Source organism: Tetrao urogallus (assembly GCF_951394365.1).
Source record: "Tetrao urogallus genome assembly, chromosome: 26".
Taxonomy (NCBI): Eukaryota; Metazoa; Chordata; class Aves; order Galliformes; family Phasianidae; genus Tetrao; species Tetrao urogallus.
This window is the reverse complement of record NC_136839.1, coordinates 1,980,218-2,007,645: the sequence shown is the minus strand read 5'-3', so window position 1 is coordinate 2,007,645 and position 27,428 is coordinate 1,980,218. Positions and strand designations below refer to the sequence as shown.

The following is a 27,428-nucleotide window of genomic DNA, read 5'->3' as shown; positions in this document are numbered from 1 at the left end:
CGCAAGCGTCGGGCCGCGGCGCGCGCGCACAGCCTCACTGCGCATGCGTTCTTCGCGCAATCGGCGCGCGAGTTTTCCGGGCGCAGCAATGCGCATGCTTGCCATTCAGGCAGACGGCAGCGCGCTTGCGCGGCGGCAGGGCGAGAGGCGGTTTTGCGCATGCGTCCCGCCGTAGGGCGGAAGCGCCCATGCGCGGAGCCGCGCGCTCTGAGGCTGAGGGGCAGCCGCTGCCTCGCCCCGCTCCGGGCAGCAGAGGGCAGCGCTGGCGCGGAGCTCTGTGGAGAAGCGAAGTCTTTCTTGTCTTTGCGTCACTTGGGCTCCGCGCTGACTGACTCATAAGAACGCTCGAGGCCCAAAATGAACATGATTTTATTGTCTGTCGGTTCTGGATGTTCTGGGGTGAATCATTGCGGGTGATCTAAGTGTCCCAGCGTGGTACGTTTAATGTGTAAAAGCACAGATTTCAGCACGTATATAATGGTGAAGGTTGGGGGGGAGGGGAAGGAAAAAACCACAGACAGCTGCACCTGTGCAAAATGACAGCGCGGGGCTGCAGTCACCTCTTCATCTCAGCCTGCTCTGCCCATGGACGGCGGGTGGGATCGTTCCCTCATGGGATGCTCTGCTGTGTTGGGCGTGGGATGGAGCAGCTTTGGGTTTGGGTTGTGAGACCCCCCCCACTGCCAGCTGAGAGGAAAACGACTGCTTTAACATACAGAGGAGGGCAGCAGGACGGCTGAATGGAAATAGGGTTTTGCTGGGAGTGTAGAACCATGGGGTGGTTAAGAATCGTTGAATGATTGGGCTGGAAAAGACCTTAAGGATCATCAGGCTCCAACCTTGTGCCATGGGCTGGCTGCCCCCAAGCAGATCAGGCTGCCCAGAGCCCCATCCAGCCTGGCTTTGGAGACCTCCAGGGATGGGGCACCCGTGCTTCTCTGGGCAGCAGTGCCAGAGCCTCATCCCCCTCTATGCAAAGAATTTCCTCCTTTCATCCAACCTAAATATCCCCTCGTTTAGTTTAAAACCAGCTCTCCTTGTCCTATCGCTATCAGACTGCGTAAAAAGTCAGTCCTCCTCCTGCTTATAAGCTCTCTTCAAGTGTGGGAATGCCATGATAAGGTCTTCCTGGAGCCTGCTCTAACCTTAACATGTCCAGCTGCCTCAGCCTTTCTTCATAGGAGAGGTGCTCCAGCCCTTTGGTCATCTTCACAGCTCTCCTCTGGAGCCACTCCAACAGCTCAGCGTCCTTCTTGTGTTGGGATTGAGTTGGGTTCCAGTTCTCACCGTATCCTGACGTTCAGTAAGGCAAGCAGCTTCAGCTTTAAAACCAGAAGAGTGTTTTTTCCCTCTCATTCAAGCTAGTCATGTAGAAAACTCCGTGTAACACTTTAAAGAGATACTGAATGCCAGCACTTTGAGGTGCAAATCTTCACTGACATCTTTTTGGTCATTTCCGTAGAGAAGGTTGTCAATTCTAGGGATGATCTCAAAGGATCTCCAAGGATTTGGTCCATGCTTCATGAAAAAGCATCTACGAGTACGGAAGACAGTGTTGATTTGCAATGAGCATGCTGCTAAACGGCATCAGGGCAGGGACCTCTTTGGCACAACAGTCTAACCTTACTGCCTCTCCAGTTTCTATTAGGCTACGTAAATTAGATCTGTACAGAACAATTATACAAAAGGGATCATCCTTCCAGAAAGTAGGAAAACCTAATTATTTCTTTACTATACAAAAACTCCTTCAGGTTAGCAGTCTTGAATGCTGTTTGTGAACAATGACTCATATGCTTCTGCTCTTAAGGGAGGTGATCAGAGTTTATTTTGCAAAGTTTGGCAGGCAGATTATCTTCCAATTTCATCTTCAGAGCACGCATACTTTTAGGCATCTTCTGGACTGAGTCTAAGCTTCAGCATTCATTTTTAAGGCTTTCAGCTGTATCCTGTCATCACCGTCTTCACCGTTGGAGATGGAACTCATTTCTTGAATATTCAGGAGATCCCCAGTACTGCAAGTCTTCCCTGCGTTACCAGAACTCATTCTGAGGACTCTTTTTGGAAGGTCTTCCTTTCTTGAGCTAATCTTCTGAAGTTTAAAAGGGAGTTTGTTTTTTTCTTCTGCGATATCAATGCAGTCAAGTGAACAAACCTTTTCTTTTCTGCTTTTGTTGTCAACAGGACTGTTCCAAGGGGACGACAGAGACAGGTTTTCTTCTTGCTCTTTGACGCTGTAAGGAGGAGTGGGGACTTCAAATGTAGCATGAAACTGAGAATAATCGACACGGAAAAAGCCATCTTCCAGGGACATCACTGGGAGGAATCTGTGACCCCAAAGAACTTCATCTTCCGTATATGAGGTCCTAGCTTGGCAAGTCATTCCTGTGGAGGCAGAGACAAGAGAATGACGTTGTAACATAAGCAAGTGAGTAGACCAGGGATGCAGCTTAGGACAAGAGTCACATAAGAATGCTGTGCTCCTCTACATGCCTGCAGAGGCCAGCTAGGAACTGGCAGAGAGTGTCTCAAATGTATTCTTAAATCAGTAGTGCAGAACCCTATGGCTAAGAAAGCCATTTAGCATGGTGCAGACCAACGAAGGTTGATATCTTATGATAGGATGTTACAGAGCATTCAAGGATCAACAACTGCCAAGACTGAAGACAAAGACTTACAATTAGAGCACACGTGTCACCACGTTACAGTGTCTTACCTGTAGTCTCAACAATTCCTTCAAGGATGACAACTATTTCAAACTGCTCGCTTCTTAGCGATCTTTGTGAGAGACAGAAAAAGGGGCTCTTTGAGTTAATTTCATGACAGATGGTTAATGGAGAAACCAAGAACAGCTGGTCAGCTCCAGTTCCAAATCCGACGTCCAGCTCACACTGATCTAGTGGCAGAAATTCCCCCTCTGGTGTCTGTCGGGACTAGAGATGGAAAGACAGCTCAGTAAGCACTGTGTGAAGCAAAACACAAGGAGCAATGCAATGGAATTTAAAACTGCCTCTCTGCTAACATTATTAGTTCTGCATTGGGTCATCGTGTAGAGATAGGAGTGCTTTGCATGTGAAGTTGATAGATACGACCAGTGTTGGCATTTATCGTGCCACCTCATGGTCTCATCATCATCTACAGACTTCACAGAATCACCCGGGTTGGAAGGGACCTCAAGGATCATGTAGTTCCAACCCCCCTGCCTAGCAGGGCCACCAAACATACACATTTAGCTCAGGTTGCCCAGGACCCCGTCCAACCTGGCCTTGAACACGTCCAAGGACGGGGCATCCACAACCTCCCTGGGCAGCCCGTTCCAGGGCCCAACCACTCTCCTTGTAAAGAACTTCCCCCTAACATCCAACCTAAATCTTCCCTCTTTCAACATGGATCCATTTCCCCTAGTCCTGCTATTGTCAGCCCTTTTGAAGAGGTGTAGGTTCCCTTCAGGTATTGATAGGCTGCAATGAGGTCGCCCCGCAGCCTTCTCTTCTCCAGGCTGAACAAACCCAACTCCCTCAGCCTGTCCTCACAGGGGAGGTGCTCCAGCCCCCTCATCATCTTAGTTGCCCTCCTCTGGACCCTTTCCAAAATACCTATGTCTTTCTTGTACTGAGGGCTCCACACCATTGTGCCATTATACATATTTTACAAATCACTGACAATAATATCAGGTACCACACTTTCCTCCTTATGGCAGATGCTTGTTATGGACATCTTGCAGCAAAAGTTCCCATTGGTGAGAACAGAATCAACAAGTTAGGCATGCTTTCATGAATTGTTTGGATTCACGTTACATTATTTTTGTATTTTCTTTTGCAGAAACTGTGATGTACATGTAAGGACTTTAAGGTAAGCAGCATAGTAATGGCAAAGCACATCTGGTGAGTCTCATTTGCACAGAGTTGTCCGAATCAGTGTTACTGATGATAATGCTAATGATGCTTCCCTTCCCAATTACTACATGCCACATACCACATGGTATTTCTTATTGGTGTTATTCAGCTAAGTTCCCCATTTGCATCATTTCATTGGTCTATTAAAAATACTGATGGGTTAGGTGTTTTTTTGTTGTTTTTTTTTCTAGCTTCCTAAAATTTTCCTAGCATTCAAAACACAACTGAGAACATGCAGCAGTTGACCAGGCAGGTCCTCCACTGATGGCTTTAAACTGCTGGAAACTGATTGTTAAAATTAAAGCTTTGCAGAGCCTATTTAAGATCCTATTATTTAAAATCCTTTCTGTTTTATTGCTCGATTAGAAAGCACGTGATTGTTTGAGAAGCTTATTATTGATCATGAATGAGAGATAATTGCGTAGCTGCTAGTTTGTTCTGTCTGTTTTGATAAATGTGTTGGTTCCATTACGTGGAATCTCTGTCCATTAGTGATGGGGAACAAGCTGAAGCAAGCAGTTTTGCTGTTGACTCCAATCTAATAGGTTTTCTTCAGGGAAAAGAAAGTTTCTATCTTTAACAACAACAAATCCCAAGCAACAGCTGTACTTTGAGATTGTCTCTCTGATTTCTGGTGTATTAAAAAAGCTGAATATCTAACTGCCTGGCATTTACTGTGATTCCTGAACCAGTTTAGATAGCTGGTGGAGTACTGAGCCTTACTCACGCAATACACTACAATGCATTGTTTTATTTATCTGTTATGTGTTTGGTTTTCTGCTCAAAATAAATAAGTAAATAAATGTATCTCAATGTATCTCCTCCTATCTAAATAACCAAAGTTGTCCCTTAGGTAAGAGATGGTTTCTCCACGGCTGAGGAGGACAAGGGACACATCAGCTGACTGCTTCTAAAAGTGTCCTCAGGTATTACAGTGCTTTGAAAGGTAAAACAGAGCAGTAGGAAAGAAAAAGGGATCAACCCCCCCTGCTACTTACGATTGTGACACTGTTACATGCAAAGGTGCAATCAAACTACTGCAAAAATATCCCTCGTCTTTTTTTGAGGGAAGCTGCAATCCAGGCTGCAGACAACACTGCTGGTTTTGTTGCCTGGCTACTGTTCAGCAGGTGCACAACTCAGCTGGCAGAGTACAATTTTTGCTCCAAGGCAACAAGGCTTAACATGAACTGTATGAACCACACGTGAGCCTGAAATTTCCCCGAAGTTTTATAGAATGCTATTACCAAAGATGTGCATATTTGCACAAATCACTGCCTGAATGATCTGTTTCCATCTACAAACAGTTTTTCTCTGGGGAAAAGTCTACTGAGTTGATTTGATTGAAGTAAACAAATCCGGTGAGGATGATTAGAGGTAACAGACCTGGGAGGAAAGCAAAAGGTTGTGCTTGAGGTATTCAGCACCTGCACACGGGACTGATTTATGCAGAGCATGGAGAATTTTGAAGAGGAGCTTATTTGTTAAGTAAAAATAAACGATCCTAAACAAAGAGTTTCATAGCTCTCACACGTTAAGACTTCCAGCCATCAACCTCTGTTGCACACAGCTGTCCTCACAGGAGCACAGAAGGCAGCACAGGACTGTAAACTGCCAGCAGTTTGGAAGGGACGGCTGAGATTCTTTATTTTGACCTCCCACAAAGCCAGATAACTTTCACAGATGAATGCACACTTGAACCAGGACACAAATAGTTAGAAATGCCCCAGCTTTGATTTTCAGTGTGGCAACAGTTGGGAAATCCAAAGGTCTACGTGAGTTGCACCAAAGGTTAATTGCCTCACAATGAAGAAAAAACCCAAACTCCTTAGGTGTGTAGATTTATTCATCTGTACCTTTCTGCCACTGGATTCTACATTCCTCAGCTTTCCAAATCAAGCTCTCCTATGCTACCAGCTGGAAAACTCTATGGAAAGCTATCACACCAACATTATGATGGTTATCAGTGAAATCCACTGAATATCCTAGGACATTTGTCATGCCAGCAGTAAATGCCACTCAGACAGACTTAGATTGGTGTACTTTTTTTTTTTTTTTTTTTTTTTTTTTTTTTTTTTTTTTTTAAACAAAGGTAAGACCTCCATTAGTCCAACTGAAACATGAAGCTTAATACTAAATACAGCTCCTATCTCAATGGCAAAGTGGGGTAAGGCACACTCCTTCACATTGTGTGACACAAGTAAACATGTTGCTATCTAATCCAACACAGGAGTGTAGCAAGATCAGCTGTCAGCAGCACTGCAGGAAGCACAGAGCACAAAACAGGCAGGACTTGCTACAGAGAGATGGTTTGGGAGTTACATCACATCCATCATGGGCTTACAGGATGCACAAAGGAAGCTGCTGCAAAGCAGCTGATGTAAATTCATCTGCTGCTGGAACAGCTGCTGCCTCTGCTGGGACAGCATGTCCTGTTCAAGGGGCACCTCAACAAACTGGTGAGGATTTAGAAGAAAGCTGAGGGCTACTGTGGGCTAGAAGACACCACTTGTAGTGAGCACTGAGTGTGCAGCTTGTGTACATTTACTTGTCAACATTCTTGTGGCAATAGCTTTGATTTGCCAAAGGTCGCCAAGAAGCTTGAAGACAAATCAAGGGCATTGGTGATCATTTGTAAGAGCTGTAAGAGCTCAGGTATTACTCAGGGATTCACTGCTTAATGTGTGAAACAGCTATTGTAAGATGAATCAGTCCTTATCAAATGCTCTCCTGTTTTCTCTACAAACCAGCATTGTGCAGCGATAGAATTATTAGCAGTGCACCAGGCTGTGTGTTCAGTGTGTCATTTCAAAAGAAGTTTACAGTGAATTGCCATCAGTGTAAGAATCACAGCTGTGAAACTGCTCCTGTTCTGCTTTGACTTGCATTCCATCTTGGATGATGGCCAGAAATAAATACTTTAAAGGAGGATTTCTGATCATTTTCGGTGCTAGAAATCAGCAAAAATAATGGATTATCTGGCTTTCTGATTCCTACAAAAATGCTCCATTGTAATTCTCAGCAGTTCTTTTTCATGTACAAATCCAACTGCTTTTTGAATCTTAGTAGAGCTCCATTTTAAAAGGAATTCTTTGACAAGAAAAATTAGCAGCTAAGTCAAGCATTCAGCACAAAGCAGAGGAAAAGCAGTCCTTCACATTTACTGTTGTCTTATCAGCTACTGTATCAGGCTTGTTTCTGCAGATTATTAAAATGGCCAAGCAGTTGCTCCGAAAAGAGGATTACCACAGAGAACATGAAACATTTATGACATTCATATTCTGAAATTAACATAATCATCAGGATTCAGCTGCTGATGCAGCCCATCAGGCATGCCCCTGTGACAAGGCACAGCTGCTCTGAGCTGTTCTGTTGCTTCCTCTCGACATGCCACTCAACCACACAGTATTTTCCTCCTATTCTATTCTTGCCCAGTATATCTGAGGTCTCCCATGGCTGCCAAACAGTTCTGCCTCCTCTATTTATCTATTAGTTGAATTTGAGTTCCAGTCCTTTTTTTGCATTCTGAATTATACTGACCCTTGTCAGTGCTTAACAGATAGATAGCAGTAAAAATCAAAGGCTTTTCCACTCAAGCTCTGCAGTGCTGGAAGGCCACAGGCAGGACCCATGGGGTAAAGAACTACAAGTGAAAGCCCCCCTGAGGGACAAAAAGGGGGTTCAGGGCAGCTTGGCTGCTCTTGGGGCAAGTGGTTTCTCTCGACCCGTGCTCTCCCAGCATCACCCACCACAACCTGCTGCCTCATCCTGCTTCCACTCCAGGCCTCACCTTGATCAGCTTGCAGCGGATCTGGGCAGAAACCATGTGGCTGTTGCGGAGGTTGCCGACCCGGAACATGAGGCAGAGCTTGCCATCCCGCTGCGAGACCACTGCGGCACGGCTGAACATGAGGGTCTCAGCTCTCTTTTTGGGCTGCGACATCTTGATGAACATGCAGCCGATGAGGAACGCGTCGACGATGGAGCCCAGCAGCGACTGGAAGAGGAAGAGCACGATGCCCTCAGGGCAGCGCTCGGTAATGTAGCGATGCCCGTAGCCAATGGTGGCTTCGGTCTCTATGAAGAAAAGGAAGGCGGAGGGAAAGTTGTACACGTTGGCCACGCACGGACTGTAGGTGTCATCGTGTGCCCGGTGCAGGTCGCCTCGCAGGTAGGCAATGCCCCACCACATGGAAGCCATGACCAGCCAGGCGACCGTGTAGGTCAGCAGGAAGATGAGCAGGTTCCAACGCCATTTGAGATCCACCAGCGTGGTGAAGAGGTCGGAGAGGTAACGGCTGCTCTCACCCCCCAGGTTCCCGTGTTGCACGTTGCAACGTCCGTTCTTGTCCACAAAGCGCTGCCGCTCTCTGCGGCTACCGGCAGCGGCCGGGCCCACCGCCTGGTACTCATCGCCGAACTTCCTCCTCACTGCAGCCATGCCCTCGCCGGGATGTGGGATGCAGGGATTCCCGTTCAGCCGGAGCCGCCGCCGGCGCTGCCCGCAGCCGACGGGAGAGCCGGGCCGGTGGGCGGCAGCGGGGCGGAGCGGAGCTCGCTGAGTCCCAGGGGATCGGGATGGCAGTGAGGTTTCCCCCCTCCCAGCGCCTGGCAGCCCCGCTTTGGTCCACGCAGCCGGCGCCCTGCTGTATCCCAACCTCGTCTCGCTGTAGCAGCCGGGTAGCGGAGTGAGAATAATGACGGGAGCGGCAGCCAGGCATCCGCCGAGAGGCCGAGCTGCCGGCAGCTCCGGGATTTTAAAGGGAATTCCTGAAATAGGTCAGCGTTTAAAGGGATGCGATCATGCTAATGCTTAGCCTGAGTTTAAATGAAAATAAAGATTGCAAAGGCAAACGAGGTCTTATCTATCAGAATTAGATAGTAATTACATCTACGAGTTGTGCATTTGTGTTTATGGTCCAATTAGCAGAGATGCTGTTCAGAAGAGCTCCCTAAGAGCTTAAGTGATTTTAATGCAGTTCTCATGTTTTTTAATGGACAGAAAAGATCCGAAATTGGCAATTATTGTGTTAGAAGCTCTAATTGGGGTTAGGCTAGTGATTTTTATTGCCCAGCATATTAATATTTAAAAAGTGTTTTTTCCTCCTCAAAAATAATCAGTATTTTAATTCTCAGTTACATAAGAGCAGCACTGTAATTCAAGTCACTCATTCCAACACCTGATTTTTGGCAAATCATTCTCATTACAAAATAGTGGCCGGTGTTTATTGGCATTTTTAGAAAACAGCCTATAATCACTGGTAATTGTGTGTTGCTTCAGTTCTGAATAAGCCATTAGTGTGTGCAGAGTTTAATGTCAGTGTTCTACCGTGTGCTACAGAAGGATCTTTAAGATGTTCACACCACACGATAGAAGCCTGTTTGTTCCATCTTCAGCCCTGGGGAGCAGTGTCTGCATTTCTTTTATTGTTCTCTCACTCTGCAATGTCTTCCATCACCCATCTCCTTAAAGGAAAACAAAAATCCCCCAAACCTCTCAAACGTCCTCAGCCAATCCTTTCCACAGCAATACGCAAGGACAAAACACGTCAGCCCTGATGGTTTAATGATTATTAAGACATTAGGGATCATTGCTCTTCTTTCTCTCTCTCTTTTTTTTTTTTAAACTCTTCCTCAATCTCTGCATGCTACATCTAAAGTCAGATTACAAGTATGTGGGGAGGGAGCATTATTTTGGATGTTGCTTGCTGTCAGTGACATAAATCCCACTTTAGACAGATTCAGCTTAACTAGATGGAGTTTATTTAGAGATTATGGGTTACATTCGTACAAAGGCTGTAGACATCAAAGTTGAAACTGAGGTTTTCTAAAATTCCTGCCTCGCTTATTGCCAGTTCTGCATGCTTTCAGGCTTTCGAAGATGATGGTGGTCACCCAGTTCAACAGAAGAGGGATTCAGTTTCCTTGAAGGTGAATCTCCAGCTTGTGGGGGAAGCACGCTGCTCAGTGCAGGGGCTGCTTGCACTGCACAAATGCAGCACTTCGTGCCTTATTCAGCAATGCACTCATTGCTCACCGCTACGTGTGCTGGTGAAGCTGTGTTCCAGAACAGCAAGATTGCTCTGAGTACAGCAGGGTGGGTTTGAGGTTAACCAGCAGTAGACCCATGCAGCTTGCCTGTAGATGCCACCTTCAGTCGTGGCCAACCTGATGTTCTTGTGTTTGAAGGAGGATGTGCCCCCACATTGCGCCAGGGGAGGTTCAGGTGGGGCATTAGGGACAATTTCTACTCCAAAGAACAGTCAGGCACCAGCAAAGGCTGCCCAGGGGGTGGGGGGGGTCACCATCCCTGGAGGTATTCCAGAATGATGGGGATGTGACACTTGGGGCCATGGGGATGGGTTGGGGTTGGACCTGGGGATCTGAGAGGTCTTATCCAGCGTTTATGACTCCGCTGCTCTTTACAGTGCTGGGCAATGAACAACCCCAGCTACTAGCATAGGTTTGACCTGTTGGAGAGCAGCATAGAGGAAAGGGACCTGTGGGTACAGCTTACAGCACTGTGCCCTTGTGGCATCCTGGGGTGCGTTAGCAGGGCTGAGGTTAGCAGGGAAAGATCGATTCTCCTCCCCTTTCCCCTGCCCTGGTGAGACCAGATCTGGAATATTGTGTCCAGTTCTGGGTCCCGCGATTCAAGAAGGGCAGAAAACTGCTTGGAGAGCCGACAGCAGAGCCGCAGAAAGGATGAAGGGAGTGGAGCATCTCCCTGACGAGGGAGCTTGGGGCTCTTTAGCTTGGAGGAGAAGGAGGGGTGACCTCATTAATATTTATAAATATGCAAAGGATGTGCGTCGGGAGCATGGAGCCAGGCTCTTCTCAGCGACATCCAACGACAGGACGAGGGGCAGTGGGTGCGAGCTGGAACACAGCAGGTCTCACATGAGGAAAAACTTCTTGACAGTAAAGGTAACAGCACCGCGCGGGCTGCCCAGGGAGGCGGCGGGCTCTCAAAGCCCTCGTCTTGAGGGCCTTTCCCACCGCCCCCCCGGCAGCTCGGGGGAGGGGAGGAGGGCGGTGCGTCAGCGGCTCTCGGAGCGCATGAGCGCGGCCGGCAGCGGAGCGTGGGAGGCGGGAGCTGCTCCGTCGGGACGGGCAGCGCAGCGCAACGCGGGGCTTCGCGCCCGCACCGCAGGTAACGGCTGTGACGCTGAGGGACCGCGGCGCCGCCATTTTGCGGGCGGGCGGGGCCGGGCTCTGAGGTGCGGGGATGCGCTGGTGGAGAGCGGCGCGGGGCAGCGCTCGGGGCGGCCGAGAGGCGACTGCAGAGCACGGCTGAGGGTGCGGGGGTGCGGGGATGGAGCGGGGCGTGCGGGCGGAGCGGGATGGAGCTGTGCCGTGCTGCAGCCGCCGTCCGCTCCGAGCGATCTCTCCCCTCGCTGGGCTGATGTCCGCCTTCTGGCGTGAGCAGTTCCACCCCTCGGCCCTGTAGGTTAGAGGAGCCCGCCGTAGGCTGAACCGCAGCAGGTTCGTTCCCTCAGGTGGTGGCTGTGCCGTCGCTGTGCCCGTGGGCAGCAGGCCTCGTCCAGCAGAGCGCTCTACAAAACGACTCAATGGCACGGGGTGGGGGATTTTAGGCAAAAAGGGCACTTTGGTTTTTCAGCCTCCCTTGCAACGTGCCGAGTGCCTGGGGTTGAGTTTAGTGCCTTGAGAACACCAGCAGTTTATGGCTGGGCACGGGATGCACGGCATTCCTTTGAGCGTTCAGCCCAGCAGCACAGCCTGGTGGGGTTTTACAGAGCATGGGATCGTCCCTTGGGAGAAACATCCATTCTAACACCAGTCCGGTGACCCACAGTTCTCTGTTGGGTTTTTGAGATGTTAAAGCAGTTTTCCAGGCTCCTGGGCTGGATGCTTTTGGATTAAGAGTCTAGAAGACAAGTTTGTTTGCTTTGGTTTTGGTGCTCGATAAGTGTGGCTGGGGGAGGCACGTATTCTAACAAAGACAGCAGGCAATTAAAGTTGACTTTATTGATGATCAGAGAACACGTTAAGTAAATGTCAAGTGAAATGGAGTAGTGAATGAACCAAACTGGTTGAATGAATTGGGTGTATGTTTGTTCCGGCATGAAGTGAGGGATAGAGGATGGAACGTGCTTATTTCTGTAAAGCAGTGTGTAGTAGAAACAGCCTTGAAAGTTAATTAAATAAGTGTGTTGCTTTGATGATCAGAGCGCTGGAGCAGCTCTCCTATGAGGAGAGGTTGAGGGAACTGGGCTTGTTCAGCTTGGAGAAGAGAAAGCTCCAGGGAGACCTTATGGTGGCCTTCCAGTGCTTGAAGGGAGCATATAAACAGGAGGGAGAACGGCTGTTTGTGAGGGTGGATGGTGACAGGACAAGGGGGAATGGTTTTAAAGTGAGACAGGGGAGGTTGAGGTTGGATATTATGGGGGAATCTTTTGACCCAGAGGGTGGTGAGGCACTGGCACAGGTTGCCCAAGGAGGCTGTGGATGCTCCATCCCTGCAGGCATTCAAGGCCAGGCTGGATGTGGCTCTGGGCAGCCTGGTCTGCTGGTTGGTGACCCTGCACATAGCAGGGGGTTGGAACCAGATGAGCACTGAGGTCCTTTTCAACCGAGGCCATTCTATGATTCTATGATTCAGTTTTGCTCTTTGAAATGTAAATTTTCCGGAGTCATTTGCCCTCCAGAGAAGTCAGCTATAAAAGCATCCAATGGAATTTTTTTTGTACAACGGATTTTTGTAGTCAGCTGTAATTTTTGTAGCATCCTTATTACCATGCCCAAGGTTGACTCCTGCTAGCTTTGATGAGTTGCTTCTAATTGTAGCACGGCCTGCATTGGAATGCCAGAACATCTCATGATAGCATCATCCTGCACACTCTGTTCCTGTGCATGTGGTGCTGATCAGTGTTTTCAGCCTTCCATTCTGTATCATGCTTTCTCTTTTCATTTTTCAATGACTCTTTAGGCCTTTTAAAGCTGTGGCTCTCTTGAGAATAGAACAGGGAAGCATCTGTTCACTTTGCCATCAGCTTTGTACAAGATGTTATTATATAACACAGTATCTTACTTTATTGTGTGTTATTGCATGCGCGGAACAACTGCAGGGTTGTGCCTGACTCAGGTTAAACCAAACAGAAAAATGTATAGTGGTAAATGACTGCTTTTACATGATCTCCCTTCTTCTCACGTGCTTGAACTTAGATTTTTATCTTTGCTGATTTCAGAACTGCCTCTGACTCTCAGTCCAGAAAGAAGAAGCAGTCGTGTTGATTTAAGTTGAACATTTGTGTCTAAGATTACAAACAAAGCCATGCCAGTGCTTTCGGAAGACTCAGGTAATGAATCTGCATGCTTTCAACAGAGCAGTGACTGAAACCCTGGTGTGTGTGTGCTTTTCATGCAGGAAATGAACTCACACTGCAGTTAAATAAGATAGAATGAAGATGGTTCAACTAGATTTCATAGCAGTTCACCTGAAGGAATATACAGGGGCAGAGGAGTGTGAAAAATGGAGCTGAACGAAGTTATTAAGAGTTAAAAGGTGCCTAGAGGTAGAAAGAACAGGATAATGTTTGCAAGCAGAGTACTTTGGGAAGCAGAGCTGATGGCTGTGGCACAAAGGCAGTGGTTCGGTGATCTTCCATGTCTGTTTTGGAACTGTGATAACTTCAGGTTTGTCAGAGGATTGGCCATTGCAGAAGCAAAGGGAATACGTGAAGGGGAAAAGATCAAAAATAGTGGCTTTAGAAGGTGTTGCTTTTGTAGCTTTGGCTGTAAAGTGATGTGTGTTGTATCTCAAGATGCATTTACTGCTTAAGAAGGAAGCATTAAAAATGGCTGGGCGACAAGCACCCACCTCTGTGCAGACAATAGCAATCAAGGTGGTACCCAAGTAGATGTAGTTGACATTAAGCCTGCAGTAGAGGGACCTGTAAGATGTGCTTTCTACAAAATCTTTTGTTCTGTCTTGAATTTAAACGCAGGCTTACACGAAACTTTAGCCCTTTTGACATCTCAGCTGCGACCTGATTCAAATCATAAGGAGGAAATGGGGTTCCTTAAGGATGTCTTCAGTGAAAAGAGTCTCAGCTACCTGATGAAGGTAAAAGTTTATCAATCTACATTTTCCTTGCTGGTTATTTATTCTCTGTTTCCTTGGTTTATCCACAACTTTGCCAAATCTAATTTGGTGTTGTGCAGCATTCTGTGTTGACCAAAACACACATTTATTTAAATGTCAACGTGAAGAAAATGCAATGAAAATCAAGATACTTTGTTCAAACAAAACCATTTCTGCCTGATATTAGATGTTCATGTTGAGTTGTGTGATGGGAATCAAATGAGAAGGGCTGTTTGTAAGATTTGGTCAGTAGTTAGTTACATCTCATTAGTTTAATTAGTCAAATTAGGAACACTTCATAGTTTACTTGATGCAGTTGCCAAAAAGCAGGTACTGTACCCAGTAGCTGAAAAGCAGCATGAGGTGACTTCATTTTTCCCTTGTGCTGCAGAAGCTTTAACAGATTCCTTAGCATTAGCAAAAAGAAGACCAAACAAAACCAACACCTCATAGATGAAAAATAACCCCGAGAGGTGATTTTTTCTGATATTTATCTCAGAAAAGTTACAAATAAAAGTAGGTGGAATGTTTTTATTTATTTTAAGAAGCTTTGTATCTTTTTCAGATTCACGAAAAGCTCCGGCATTATGAAAGACAGAGTCCAACTCCTGTTCTGCACAGCGCAGCAGGATTAGTTGAAGATGTGAGTAAAAACTCCTGATCTCCTTTTTTATCCCTTTTCTCTTTAAATCCACTCTTCCAACAAATCAAAGCCGTTGTGTTCTGTGGGTATTTGTATGGGATATATGAGAAGGTATTTCTCTTCTTCCTCAGTTCTCTTGGAAATCTATTGGCAAATTTTATTCATAGCTGGTCAAGGAAATGTCAAAAATACTGTGTCATGTGTCCAGTGAAGGCAGACCACAAGTAGAGCAGAGGAATGATCATAGAATCACCAAGGTTGGAAAAGACCTTCAAGATTATCCAGTCCAACCGTTCACCTATTCCCAACAGCTCCCACTAAACCATGTCCCTCAACACAACATCCAGCCTTTCCTTGAACACCCCCAGGCTCGGTGACTCCACCATCTCCCTGGGCATCCATCCCAGTGCCTGACCACCCTTTCTGAACAGTAATACTTCCTCATGTCCAGCCTGAATCTCCCCTGCCGTAGCTTGAAGCCATTCCCTCTGCTCCTATCACTGATGACACGAGAGAAGAGGCCGACCCCCAGCTCACTACAACCTCCCTTCAGGAAGTTATAGAGAGCAATGAGGTCTCCCCTGAGCCTCCTCTTCTCCAGGCTGAACATTCCCAGCTCCTTCAGCCTCATGATATTAAATGTTCTTCCTGTGGGACAGGCAGCAAGAGACATCAGAATATTCCACTTAGGAATTCCATCTCAAGGACATGAGACTGTTACAATCCAGGTTGCATTGCTGTTCACAGAATGTGTTCGGGTGTCCAGGCTTTGCAGGGTGATAAGGAAACTTTTGTTGCATGATGCACACAAATAAAGCCAGCTGGTTGCAAACAGTGTTGAAGTGCTTTATTGCAGAGCGAACACCAGAGGGTTTTTTTTCATGCACTGCTTATGGATTCTGTATGGATTGTATGGAATTATGGACACCTTTTGTTTAGAAGTTGCTCGTTTTTGTTTTGAAGGTAATAGAAGAATTGCAGACTGCGCCAGTGAATAATGAAGAAAAAGAGCTGCTTCAGCTGCTGTCAACACCGCATCTCAGGGTAAAGAAACAAACAAACAAACCACCAAAACACACCAGAGAATTGCTCAAGTTTCTTTGCATAACTCCAACAGCATTCTGCACAGGAAAATTACATTGGACAATCCTAAGAGAAAGCAAAAGCCTTTAGCACCAAATACTGACTTCTTCAGTTACTGTTATCTAGAAGGCCAGTAAGAAACCACCTATTCCTGCTTCAGGGCTTATGTGTAGGATTTTCGCAAGCTTTTGGGGATGTTTCTCTTTCTTTGTGTGTCTGTTTTTATGTTTGCTGTCATGTCTGGAAGGTGAGAATTGGAAGCCATGATGTTGCTCCATTGTGTTACTGTTTCTTACTTGGTTCACGCAGGCAATGCTTGTAGTTCATGACACTGTAGCACAGAAGAACTTCGACCCTGTCCTTCCACCTCTGCCAGATAACTTTGATGATGATTTTGATGAAGAATCGGTGAAAATTGTTCGGCTTGTGAAAAATAAAGAGCCCTTGGTACGTATCAGATAATCCACATCTAGTCATAACATTCTGTGTTGGCACGGAGTCATTGTAAATACAGAGGAGGTGCATGAAGGGCACCACCAGGGATTCTACAGAAAGTGAGAGTGCTTTGAAGTAAAACTGCCTGAAAGAACTTTGGTAAATACAGATTCATCGTTTTGAATACACACTGTATAGACGTGTTTGTAACTTGCTGGGAATGTTACTTCTGAGGAAACTGTATGTTAAAGTCATTATGCTCATTATATGCAGTAATTCTTGTCATAGCTAGCATACAATGAGTGAATACCTTCCTCTACACGAGTGTCAGTGATGTATTTTAGGAGTGTGTTTACTAGCTGTAAATGAACGGTATATTGACAAGATACAAATAGAAAGAAATGGTTTCCTAAGAAAAAATAATTACAGTGGGGCAGGGGTCTGCTGCAGTGCTTTTTGGAACTGTGTGTGACAGCAGATAGTGGGAGAGAGCAGAGGCTTAAGTCCTGATTAAAGTTTTATATTGCCAGCAGAGCTTGGAGGTTTAAAGAACTCATAAAACTCTGTAATTCCTTGGCTTTCCTCACCCTTTATGCATAGCAGGAGTGGCTCTGTTGTATAAAGATTCAGAAGACACATAAAGAAAGCGCTTTGCAAGGTATTGTTTTGTGTGCTTCAGTCCATATATCACCACCATGACAGTGTGATGTAAAACTGAGCACAGTGATCAGACAGAGAGGGAGCACTGGGCTTTCCTGCAGCCCTGTGACGTGGCCACCAGCTAAAGTTCAGTAGCAGTGAAAGCTGTGAAGGTGGAAGACGAAATCTGTATGAATTCTAAATGAATTCCAGTTTAGAAGACGTAGTTTATTTCACTGCTCAGTATATCCTAAGCAAATTTCTTATGATGGTTTCTTTTTTTGGGGGGGCTGTGCTTTATTTCAGGGAGCTACCATCAGAAGAGATGAGCATACAGGGGCTGTGATTGTAGCAAGGATCATGAGAGGTGGTGCAGCTGATCGCAGTGGTAAATTTCGTGAGCAAAACCAGCTCTTTGGGCATGGGTGTTTAAAATACACATTGACTATTTTATGAAAAAGATAGGGCTCACTTAATTCACTTAATTCATAGTAGGAAACTGTTGGATGCCAAGTCTGAACTGGAACGTGTATTCTGTGCAGTCAGTGGAGGGAGACTTACATTGCTGGGGAATTAATCATCCCAGCAGGCCTTGGAATGGGATTCCAGTGTTGGAATTGCCTTTCTTCCTCACTGACTGGGAGGGGAACCTGCATGGCAGGCTCACTTGGCAGCTGAATTTCAAGTGCCTGGTGGCAGGAGAGACTTCCCTCCATAGGCTGCTGTGCACCACGCTTCCAGATTCTACAGGGTTAATTCACGTGGTGTTTGACTTTGTTCTCTAGAAGGTGCTTGTTCAGAGTTTATGCAATAAGCTGAATTGGCCTTACGTGTGATTTATAGAATCCAAGCCTCGTGTACTTTTTAATGTACAGGTAATACAATCCCAAAATTAATGAATTACTGTGATGGAAAAATATTAGCTAATTACAGCTTTTTTCTTGACTGTTACCGTTTTTCATGTTGGCATAATCTGATAAATGTAATGAAATGAGTGGAGCTGTGCTTCGCATTTCCGTGTTTCATCAGGAATCTATTATTTTAATTAGATACATTTTTGTTTAAAATAACCACTAGGAAAAATGCCAGCAGAGATGGGAGGAGGAGGTGTAAGTATCAGAGAAAAGGAAAGAAAAGAGGGGGGTTTTAACTTTCAATCTTACATCTTGGTGTAGTTGGTGTTTTCAGTATGTTGTGAGTTGTTTGCTGTTTCCTTTGCTCACAAATTCTTCTCTGTCACTGAACAGTAGTTATACTGTGCACAAATGCAGTATTTCTTACTTAACCAGATAAGCAAATGTAAAATTCTTAAGGGCCTTTTCGTGGCTTGTTTAAAAATCAAGTTGATTCGTCCAACAATCTTTCTGGGACTGCGTGGTTTTGATCTGTCAGCTCACAGCCACGTTATTCCTGTCTTTATAGCCAGCACCTGTCTCCTGATGGTACAGGATTTGATCATCCTTGGGAAGCTATTGCAGTTTTTCATTCTTTGTGCTGATCCAAATGTAGAGGAGGTGATTTTCCAAAGCATCTTGCCAAATATCCACTCCCTGCTCCGGTCTTTATGACTCTGGTGCATGAAAAGAACTGCCACGTGGATTAAGAGCAGGAGATTTCAGAGCACACTGCCAGCAGAAGCACTTGGCTGTAGAGGGAAATCCACTAAGTTGAGAGAGAGAGAGGAGGAAGGCACAGGCATTAACCTGGGTCAGATGTCAGAGGAGAGCTGCTCTCTGTTCTACAGGCTTTAACTTACTTCTCTTTTCAGGTCTTGTCCACGTTGGAGATGAACTGAGAGAAGTCAATGGTATTGCTGTGCTTCACAAACGACCCGAAGAAATAAGTCAGATTTTGGTCTGCACTGATTTCTGTTTCGAGATCTTTTCTATTGGGTGATCTAGTAATTATGATAGATGCTGAAATTTAACCTTGAGCTTAAGATGTGTGTGTAGAGCTAACAGATGGAATCCCTGCTTGTCTTTACAATAAGGGTTTTTCTTCTCAACGTGGATTATTTAGTCCTCTCCTTTTGACTTCAGAAACTTCCATGGAACTGAATCGGTACCAAGTAAGATACAAATATAAAGTTATGTGTTGCTTTGTCAAGAACATTCCTTTCATGCTTTGTTTATGACAAGCAAATTGCAAATTAAATGTGTATTCTTAATAGAAAAGCAGCTTATTCATGATGTGGTTATGCCAGGAAGCTGAAGAAAGTTAGTTGTGTGCCCATTAGTGCTGTCAGTCTGTCCTTTACTAGCAGATTCTCAAGCTCTTGCTCCAAGCTGCTCAAAGCCACAAATCTTTAAGTCTTTCTGAACTCCTACATCTGTGGTCATCCCATTGTGTTGCAGGAAGTGTCCCAGCTCTTACTCATCTCTGACTCCCCTCTTGCAGTTTGATTCCCTCTCTCCTGTGCTGAGTGGGGTCAGTGATGCAGTGAGAAGAAAAGCAAAGCTAAGAGGCTGAAAGTCTCTGGCATCAGTTCCATCACCTAACTTAAATTTGTACTGAATTGTACTGGATGAGGAGAATGACTGCTTTTGGTTCAGGGGAAGAAACCAAAACTGTACTTTGAAATCTTGTATGAAGCTGATTTGGGGGGACCCTGGGGTAGTGTTTGTCTGCCCTATTTTAAATGCCTGCATTGTGATAGTTTTCTTTCTATGTTTTGTTTCTGAAGAAGACCTACAACTGTTTGCCCACGCTGATCCCCCTGCTTTCTATTTCTATCTGTGCAGAGTAACAGGCTCCTCTAGGACAGTTATCTCATACAAGGGAATGTGTCTAAAAATAGACCAGATGAACCTATTCTGAATTTTCAAGCACCTACAATCACTTCTTAATTTACTGTAACTAACAAATGACATTTTTTAGCGAAGATGTTTAGAGTTGGATGTGTTTACTTAGGGAATGTTTATATTTGCACCCTAACAAGTAAGAAAAAAGAGCTGCAACCTGGGAAAACACCTGTTTTCTCAGCCAAGAGCCTTAAAATATTCAGGCTTCAAAAACCTAAGTTGGTATCAAACTAAAAGCCATGGAAGTTTTTAATACTTCATGAGCTGTAATCCAGAAACGAATGTGATTGCTAAAAGGAAATGAAAGAATTTTAGTGCAAGTCTGAATAGATTCTAGCTGAGGGATTACTGTTGGTGTCTCCAGGGGATTACAGTGCTGTGGAAGATTCATGGAACATCATGACAGTTAAATAGGGGATTAGCTTTGCCTGTTAAAGTTCTGAGAAGAAGACTGACTGGCTCCTAAATTGGGACTTGGATCGTCTGCATTGTCCTTACACTGATTTCAAAGTAAAAAAACGTTTTCCTTTCTCTCAGGCACAGTCTCAGGGATCGATAACATTAAAAATAATTCCAGCCATCAAAGAAGAAGATCGTCTAAAAGACAGCAAGGTATGCAGAGCCTGGTAGAATACCAAAGCACTGTTTTCATACTTGCATTTATCTCAGATTCCTGTTGGTTCAGTAAGAATCATCACAGAATGAGACCCATAATGTAACTGAAAAGACAATAGAGCCCCTTCTTGACGTAAAAGATTGTGCCGTATTGCTCAGTGTAAGTACTTGGGTGAATTCTGTTGTCCTTATCCTGGCACGTGGTCATTCATAATCTAGCTGCTGCTTTTGGTTTGCATAATTAAGCCTGGTGTTCCTGCCAGTCTCCTCTTGCTGTGACAGCTGTTATCTGCCCATTATCACTGGGCATTTTGCCACTCACTTGAGTCAAAACAGATCTGCCCTCCAACAGAGCTGCGTTCGTCACTTGGCCATATCAGGCCTTTGCATTTGGCCTCCTTTATCAGCAATGACTTCGTTGTGTCAGTGGTCCCCTCCAGGATTCCTTCTCAACCTCCCTACTTCCCTGCTGTTTGCAGACGAATTCTTCCTTGGAACCCCTCAAACTACATCTAGAAATATTTCTGCTCTGATATATGCAGTAGTGCCAGGATACAAATCCAAAGTTAAGTATCAGATGTTGATTAAAGAAATGTTATAAGTACAGCCTTCACAGTAAAGCTACTTTGCCATAAATCCCTGTTTATAGTTTTCTCTTTCCCCTTCTATTTTTCCTGTGTTGCATTTTGTGTTTAGGTAGGCTGTGCTTAATTGGGACTTTGAGTTTCACGTTGCACAGGGACAACACATAATGACTGAGTAGGTGCTTGGAAGTTAGTTTATTTTTCTGCATGAGCAAGTCAAAATACAAGTGCAGTTTACCAGGATTCAATATTTTTGAGTACCACAAAGCATAAGAAGGAGAAAAAGTGTATATATTTTTCTAGTTAATGATGTTATTGTCAGAAAAGCACCTTCTTAAGGTACGCTGTAATTCCAAAAAGGACAAGAAGAAAGGATGCGTTACTTTCTTTTGAAGGTGTTTATGAGGGCCCTTTTCTGCTATAATCCCAAAGAAGACAGAGCCATTCCCTGCCAGGAGGCTGGTTTGCCCTTTAAGAGACGACACATCCTGGAGGTTGTAAGCCAAGATGATCCTACATGGTGGCAAGCAAAGCGTGTTGGAGACACCAACCTCAGAGCAGGCTTGATCCCCTCGAAGCAGTTCCAAGAAAGGTTTGTCCATGAAGATTACAGGTTTTTATTGTTTTTATGAACTAACCATATGGTATCACACGTTTTTGTGCTGCTTTCTCTTTTTTTTGCAGGAAATAAAGGGCAGAATCATGCCATGCTTGGAGGACAGTGCTAGAAGGTTTCGTATTCCCCAGTTATATAATGAACTTCCCAGCTTTCTTAGGGTGGTTTCCAGCTGGTTTGTGCTTTGTAGCATGAGAACAGAAGCACTTGCTATAGAAGTGGGCCTGAGACCAAACGTGGAATATATGTCCTTGAACCTCTTGGCTTATGGAGACAGACTGTTTCACAGACTTGTATTTCCATAGCGTGAGGATTTATTCTAACAGTCTTTAGTTTATGCATTAAATAACTGTGCAAGAAAAAGTGTAGCTGATGTTTCTTCTGGTTCCTAAGAGAGTCTTCAGCTTAGACCCAGATATCATCAGGGCTAGAAGGTTTTTCTGTTTTCACAGTAAGATAAAGGTATCTTAGAAAACAAAGCAAAAAAATGCTCCTGATGCCTTTTATTTGCAGGACAGCTGTAGATTTAAGAAGGGACCTGATTTTGGTCGCATGTGATTCTTACTCCACGTTGCTGGATGCGTCTTCTCTGATTGTAGATGTTGAATCAGAAACAGTTTCTATTTTTTTCAAGGAAAAATGCCATTTTGTTCTTTGTTTTCAATGATGTATGTGTAACTTACACTATAAATTCTTTTTGATGTGAAGCTTTAATGGTTAAAATCTAATTATTTTCTCTTTAGACGACTGACGTACAGAAGAAGTATGGGCACCCAGCCGAACCCCAGAACTGTGAAGAAGCCCTTATGTAAGTCTGTTCAGTCCCTGAAGTGATTTTATAGTTGATTTTCACTTCTCAGGATTTGTTTTTAATGTGTTTTCAATAATAGCACTTTTGTATTTGTCCCGTGTTTTCTGCCACTGGTTGATCTACGTAGATATGAGTTGCCACATGGGAAGAGTTCAGTTTGAGCTTTATCCAGTGTTACAGGTGCCTGCTGGCTTAAAATCATGGCTGACCTTCTCTTCCTGCTCTCAAGAACGTGAGGCCTTAGGTGGTTTTTTAGATACTTGAGAATTTCTTCGTGTTGACTTCAAATAACCCAGCTGTTAGTGAGGTGTGGGAGAGCCATGGGGCTGCATGGTGCCACACTCATGTAGACCAGGAATCTGGAAATAGTCCTCCTTCAGTGCTAGAAGCAAGCTTCTGTCCTGTGATGCTGTGGCACATCTCGTGGAGAAGTGCTCTTGTGCTGTGAAGTGGAGGGCAGATGCTCAACCGAATTATAATGCAGCATGAGTCATTTAAGTTAATCTTTCCTGTATCAGTTACATCCAATGTTAGGAGGCACTTAATGAGGGTTGTTACTTATTCAGACATCATCGAGATAATTAAGCAGGTTTTATTATAAAATTATTATCATTTACTACTAAATCCTAGCAAAAAAGTCTTTGATCAATTGATAAGGGTACATTACTGCATGTTTTTTGAGATATAAAAGCCTGATAAGCAAATAAAACACAGAGGAACCTTCCTTTCCATTCCCTCTAATTCTATGCAGTCATTTGTCAGCCTTTTAATCTTATCAACTCTGTCTTTCATGCTAACTGCAGATGATCAGACTTCTGATAAAGGTAGGTGCCCTCCTAAATCATTTTCTGTCTGAAGGTAACCAGCCAATTCATTTCCTAAAATATTTGGTAAGCCCTCAAGCAAAGGGAGCAGTAGATGGAGCTTATTCATACAGCTGTTTCATCTTGATTTTACAATTTAAACTAATTTAATTTGGATTGAGTTAAGCAGTGATGGTTTCCAAATATCCCTTTCCTCACCAACTACCCAGATGCATACAGCAGGCACTAAGGTATCTTCCTCCTTTTCTCCCCCCTTCTCTTCCCCACATCCTCCCCACTTCTTTCTTTGCAGAGGACTGTGACTGTGAGGGATATTTCAATGGACATTACATAGGTGAGAAACCAAAATCCACTTCTTCCCTGCAAGAAAAAACTCCAAACTAATGTACCAATGCTAATTTTCTTTATTAATAATAGAGTTAATTTCACATACTTTGTGAACTAGTTATCTCTGTCTGAAGGGCTAATTGGACGTTTGCATAACCGGTGCTCAGCAGCTCAAGGTGACTTGAGGAGGTTTTGGCATAGATGGGGGGTGCTTGGTTTTCTACCTGATGCACAGACTGGTCATGGATCAGATCAGCATATGTGCAGTCATTTGATTATTAAAAGAAAAATACTAGAGGGAATGTCTCTATTGAAAGGCAGTACCTTCTAGCTGAACAAGCTCGACAGTGGAAATAAATGGAGACATGGTTCAGTGCCTCTTCTGCCTTTCCTCCACAGCTGGCTTACGCAGGAGCTTTAGGTTAAGTCGTAAAGAGAAGGAGAACAATCCTACCGAAGCAAAGCAGGCAGAGCAGGCAGATGCTGCAGAGCTCCTAACATATGAGGAGGTCACAAAGTACCAGCAGCAGCCTGGGGAGCAGCAGAGGCTGATTGTTTTGATTGGTAAGAGGTGGAATTGATCCAGAGTATCACCTTCCTCTTTCCCTTTTTGCCTTCACTCCAAAAGCTTTTTATTTATTATTATTATTATTATTATTTTGTTGTCTTCTTTTAAATGACAAAAAAAACCACCAAAAACCCTCACCAGGATAGACCTCATGAATCGAATGGCTAGAACAGATGTAACTTATTCTCTTTACAGTAGATCTTCCCCACAAGAAATAATCAGACCATTCTCTTTTTGTTAGGTTGTTTGGGAGCCAGATTAAACGAGCTCAAGCAGAAAGTTGTGTCAGAGAACCCACAGGAGTACGGTGTTGCAGTTCCACGTGAGTAGAATTTACTGACACTGTGTTGCCACTTTGTTCCATCGATTCTGTTGAAAAGCCCAGTGCTAGCTGCACTGGGGAATGGGGATTCATTGCATTGATCAGTCAGTGCTTCAGCTATTGACTGTTTGTGTGTGGAAATTGTTTTCTCATCATAAAAGTCTGAGTGGATCGGAGTACAACTTCATGCACGTGCATAATGTGTTGTATATAACTGAGAATGTAAACTGCTGTAACCAACAGGAGTTTTCCAGCAGTGGGTGAATATCTGCCTAACTGTGGAGCTGGAAGTGCAGACACAAATCAAATCAGAGTTTGCATTTGTTTCTGTTACTTTAAGGGATGGGATTTCGTGTTTGAGAAGAGAATAAACTTAAATAAATACTGCATAATATTAGCAGTCTTGAACTCTGAGGGAAGATGTCTGATTGCATATAAGCCATCAAGGACCCAATTCTACAAACAGCCAGGCATGTTCATACTTAAACTTCACAGGCAACACAGCAGAATTTTATCTACTTTCTGTGTTTATTTTCTGAGTTTCAAAGAACAGGAATCCAATACCCAAACTAACTTCATTTTCAATCCTGTAATGTAGTTTACAGCAAAATACTAACGTCACTTATATGTTATATTAATTTTGACTGCCTTGGTTGAGGTCATGAAAACATGACTGAAACTGAACAGAGATGGTAGCGTTGTCTGCAGAAGCTGACCTGTGTGCTGTGCTTTGCTTCCACTTTCTTTTAGATACAACAAGGTCAAAGAAAAGTCATGAGAAAGAGGGAGTCGAATACAACTTTGTCTCTAAGCAATCATTTGAGACAGATGTGCAGCAAAACAAGTGAGTTAATTTTAAAATACGGATATAACTGAGTATGTTTTGAAAATATTGCTAAGTAAATGTCATGTAATGTGAATACCAAAATCAGGAAAAACTGGAGGAGCCATTTTGGAAGGGTTCTGTTTTCCAGGAACAACTTTTATTCAGTTTGGACTGTTAGTGTGAAGCAAGAATTATACTGAGAGACAACTTAGAAACAACAGAGGAGAGGTAGGAATACCAGAAGTTAGAATTTAAGCCTATGATTGATCTGAACTGAGCCTCGTGAAAGTAACAGATACTTAGTTGGTCCTACTTTATTCTTTGTTTAATATGATGGGCAACATGAGGAAATTTAATTCATAATTCCACTTCAAAGTGAGTTGTAGGCTGAGCCCATCAGTGTGAAGGACTTTCTGTAAGATCAGGCTTGTTTCCTAGAAGTGCAGATTTTGGCTAACCTCCCAGAAGGTGGAAGAATCCAAGTCCATTTCCTTGCCAGCTTTGTTCTATTTCATCTGAGAAACAACTTCTTTGTTTTAGTAGACTTGAACAGCAATCAACTGAATCAATGCAGCTTCTTCCCCTGTTTTTCAGTAGTGCTGATTCACTAGCAGTATCATGGGAAGAAGACAACTGTTACTAAGCAACCAAAGGAAAAAATGAGAAAAAGAAACCCTTTTTTTCCCCACCTTCCTTCCCTCCACAATATTTGACTGTTGTGACTTTGGGAAACAGCTATCAGATGTTGAAAGTTAAATGTGCCTTGTGGGCTGTATTTAAGAAACATACATTTACTTTTTAGATTTGTGGAACATGGAGAATACAAAGAAAACCTGTATGGCACAAGTCTTGAGGCAATCCGGTCTGTGATGGCCAAAAAGAAGGTTTGTTTGGTGGATGTGGTTCCTGAAGTAAGTTCAGCAGTTTCTTGTAAGGAAAGTAAATATTTCTAGTAATGCTGCCTGCCTGAGTAACAAACACTGTTCACCGTTTGGGGCTGCTGTGCAGAGAGCAGTGATGTTTTTTGAACACCTTTCTGACAGGTGGCTGGGCTGCTGGCTGAGTTGGTTACAAGAAGCAAACCATAACTTGCCTGTCACATCATTCCTTTTGTCCTTCTTTCATGTCCTTGTTCCTGGGGCTGTGGTGCAGAGCAAGGTGTCCCTGCAGTCAGACCATGCTCACATGCTTTTGTAATACCTGAAAGGATGCTGATATTAACTTTCTCCTTGAAGAACGAAAGCATGCTGTGGTTAGATGTGGCATGAAGGCCTGGGTGTGACACAAGTGAAACTGTTGAACCCAGCATGAGCAGATCACTGGCACACAGTGTACGTAATATGACATGAGAAAAGAAAATACATCTGTTCACAGGCAGTGAAGCACTTGAGGACTCCTGAATTTAAGCCTTATGTTATCTTTGTGAAGCCCCTCATTCCAGAAAAGAAAAAAAATGTCCTAAAATCTCCTGTGTCAGAAGAAATCTCGACACCCCTTGTAAGTATTCTAACCTTAATCTCTATTTTGCAGTGTGAGAGAAGTGCCTTAGCTCCCTCTTGTCATATGTTTCTTCCCCCTCCCTAATGCCTCTTGCTCCTTCATCTCAGCTCCCAGACCTCTCCTCCCCTTTCCTAACGCTTTGGTTCATTTCTTGCAAAGTCATGATGTAGTGTGCTAGCATCCATAAAAATGCTAATAAGTAATTACAGATGCATACTGAAAACATCAAATCATCTTCTTGTGTTGGTCAGCAGGATGAAGAGCAGCAGGAAATTATTAATTCAGCAGCATTCATTGAAGAGCACTATGGGCATTTAATTGACACTACGCTGGTGAAAGAAGATCTCCAGAGTGCATGTAATCAGCTTAAAACTGTGCTAGATAAGCTAAACAAGGATTCATTTTGGGTGCCAGTCAGCTGGGTTAGGTCATAGTTTGCTATCATCTGTTTAAAGGAAAGAATTTATTTAAAAAGCCTTGTAAATATATGGATGACAAAAGGGAAATGTGTTGATTTCACTGCAAAACTGCCATTCTCTCTAGAAAGTAATATGTAAAGACTACAGGGGAAAAATAAAGTCAGAAGCTGATACTGCCTTCTTGAATTGGAATCCTGAGTACCAGCTGTGCACTCTCAGCCTGAACAGGTTAGTAAAAGACTGGAGTGACTTTTAGACTGCAAATATTGCACTTTGTAAGGGAAAAATGTGCAGAGGGTCCCATACTCCAAAAGCACTGAAGCGATGTTAGAAGCTTCAGCGTTTGGCCAGACCTCGTGTGGCATCTGAACAAGATTCTTCATCCAGGAGCAAGTCTGCTACTTCAGGGGCGAGGGA

At 44.2% G+C, this 27,428-nt stretch overlaps 2 protein-coding genes across 2 annotated transcripts; one reads left to right on the top strand and one right to left on the bottom strand.

Moving 5' to 3' along the window:
• Window positions 1-1,906: 1,906 nt before the first annotated feature.
• Window positions 1,907-8,334, bottom strand: LOC306955659 (G protein-activated inward rectifier potassium channel 1-like; the record flags this gene model as incomplete). Its single annotated transcript, XM_079546995.1, has 3 exons — window positions 1,907-2,382; window positions 2,714-2,930; window positions 7,684-8,334. The coding sequence occupies 3 exons, from the start codon at window positions 8,332-8,334 to the stop codon at window positions 1,907-1,909; spliced, it is 1,344 nt and encodes a 447-aa protein (XP_079403121.1).
• A 12-nt stretch (window positions 8,335-8,346) lies between these two features.
• On the top strand, window positions 8,347-27,026 carry MPP3 (MAGUK p55 scaffold protein 3; the record flags this gene model as incomplete). The annotated part of the gene is made up of 19 exons (XM_079547197.1): window positions 8,347-8,477; window positions 10,907-11,046; window positions 13,862-13,980; window positions 14,564-14,641; window positions 15,605-15,685; window positions 16,034-16,171; window positions 17,105-17,186; window positions 18,567-18,652; window positions 20,137-20,211; window positions 21,194-21,390; window positions 22,158-22,222; window positions 23,029-23,049; window positions 23,342-23,383; window positions 23,776-23,940; window positions 24,186-24,266; window positions 25,017-25,110; window positions 25,895-26,003; window positions 26,467-26,589; window positions 26,847-27,026. The coding sequence occupies 19 exons, from the start codon at window positions 8,347-8,349 to the stop codon at window positions 27,024-27,026; spliced, it is 2,007 nt and encodes a 668-aa protein (XP_079403323.1).
• Window positions 27,027-27,428: the final 402 nt, after the last annotated feature.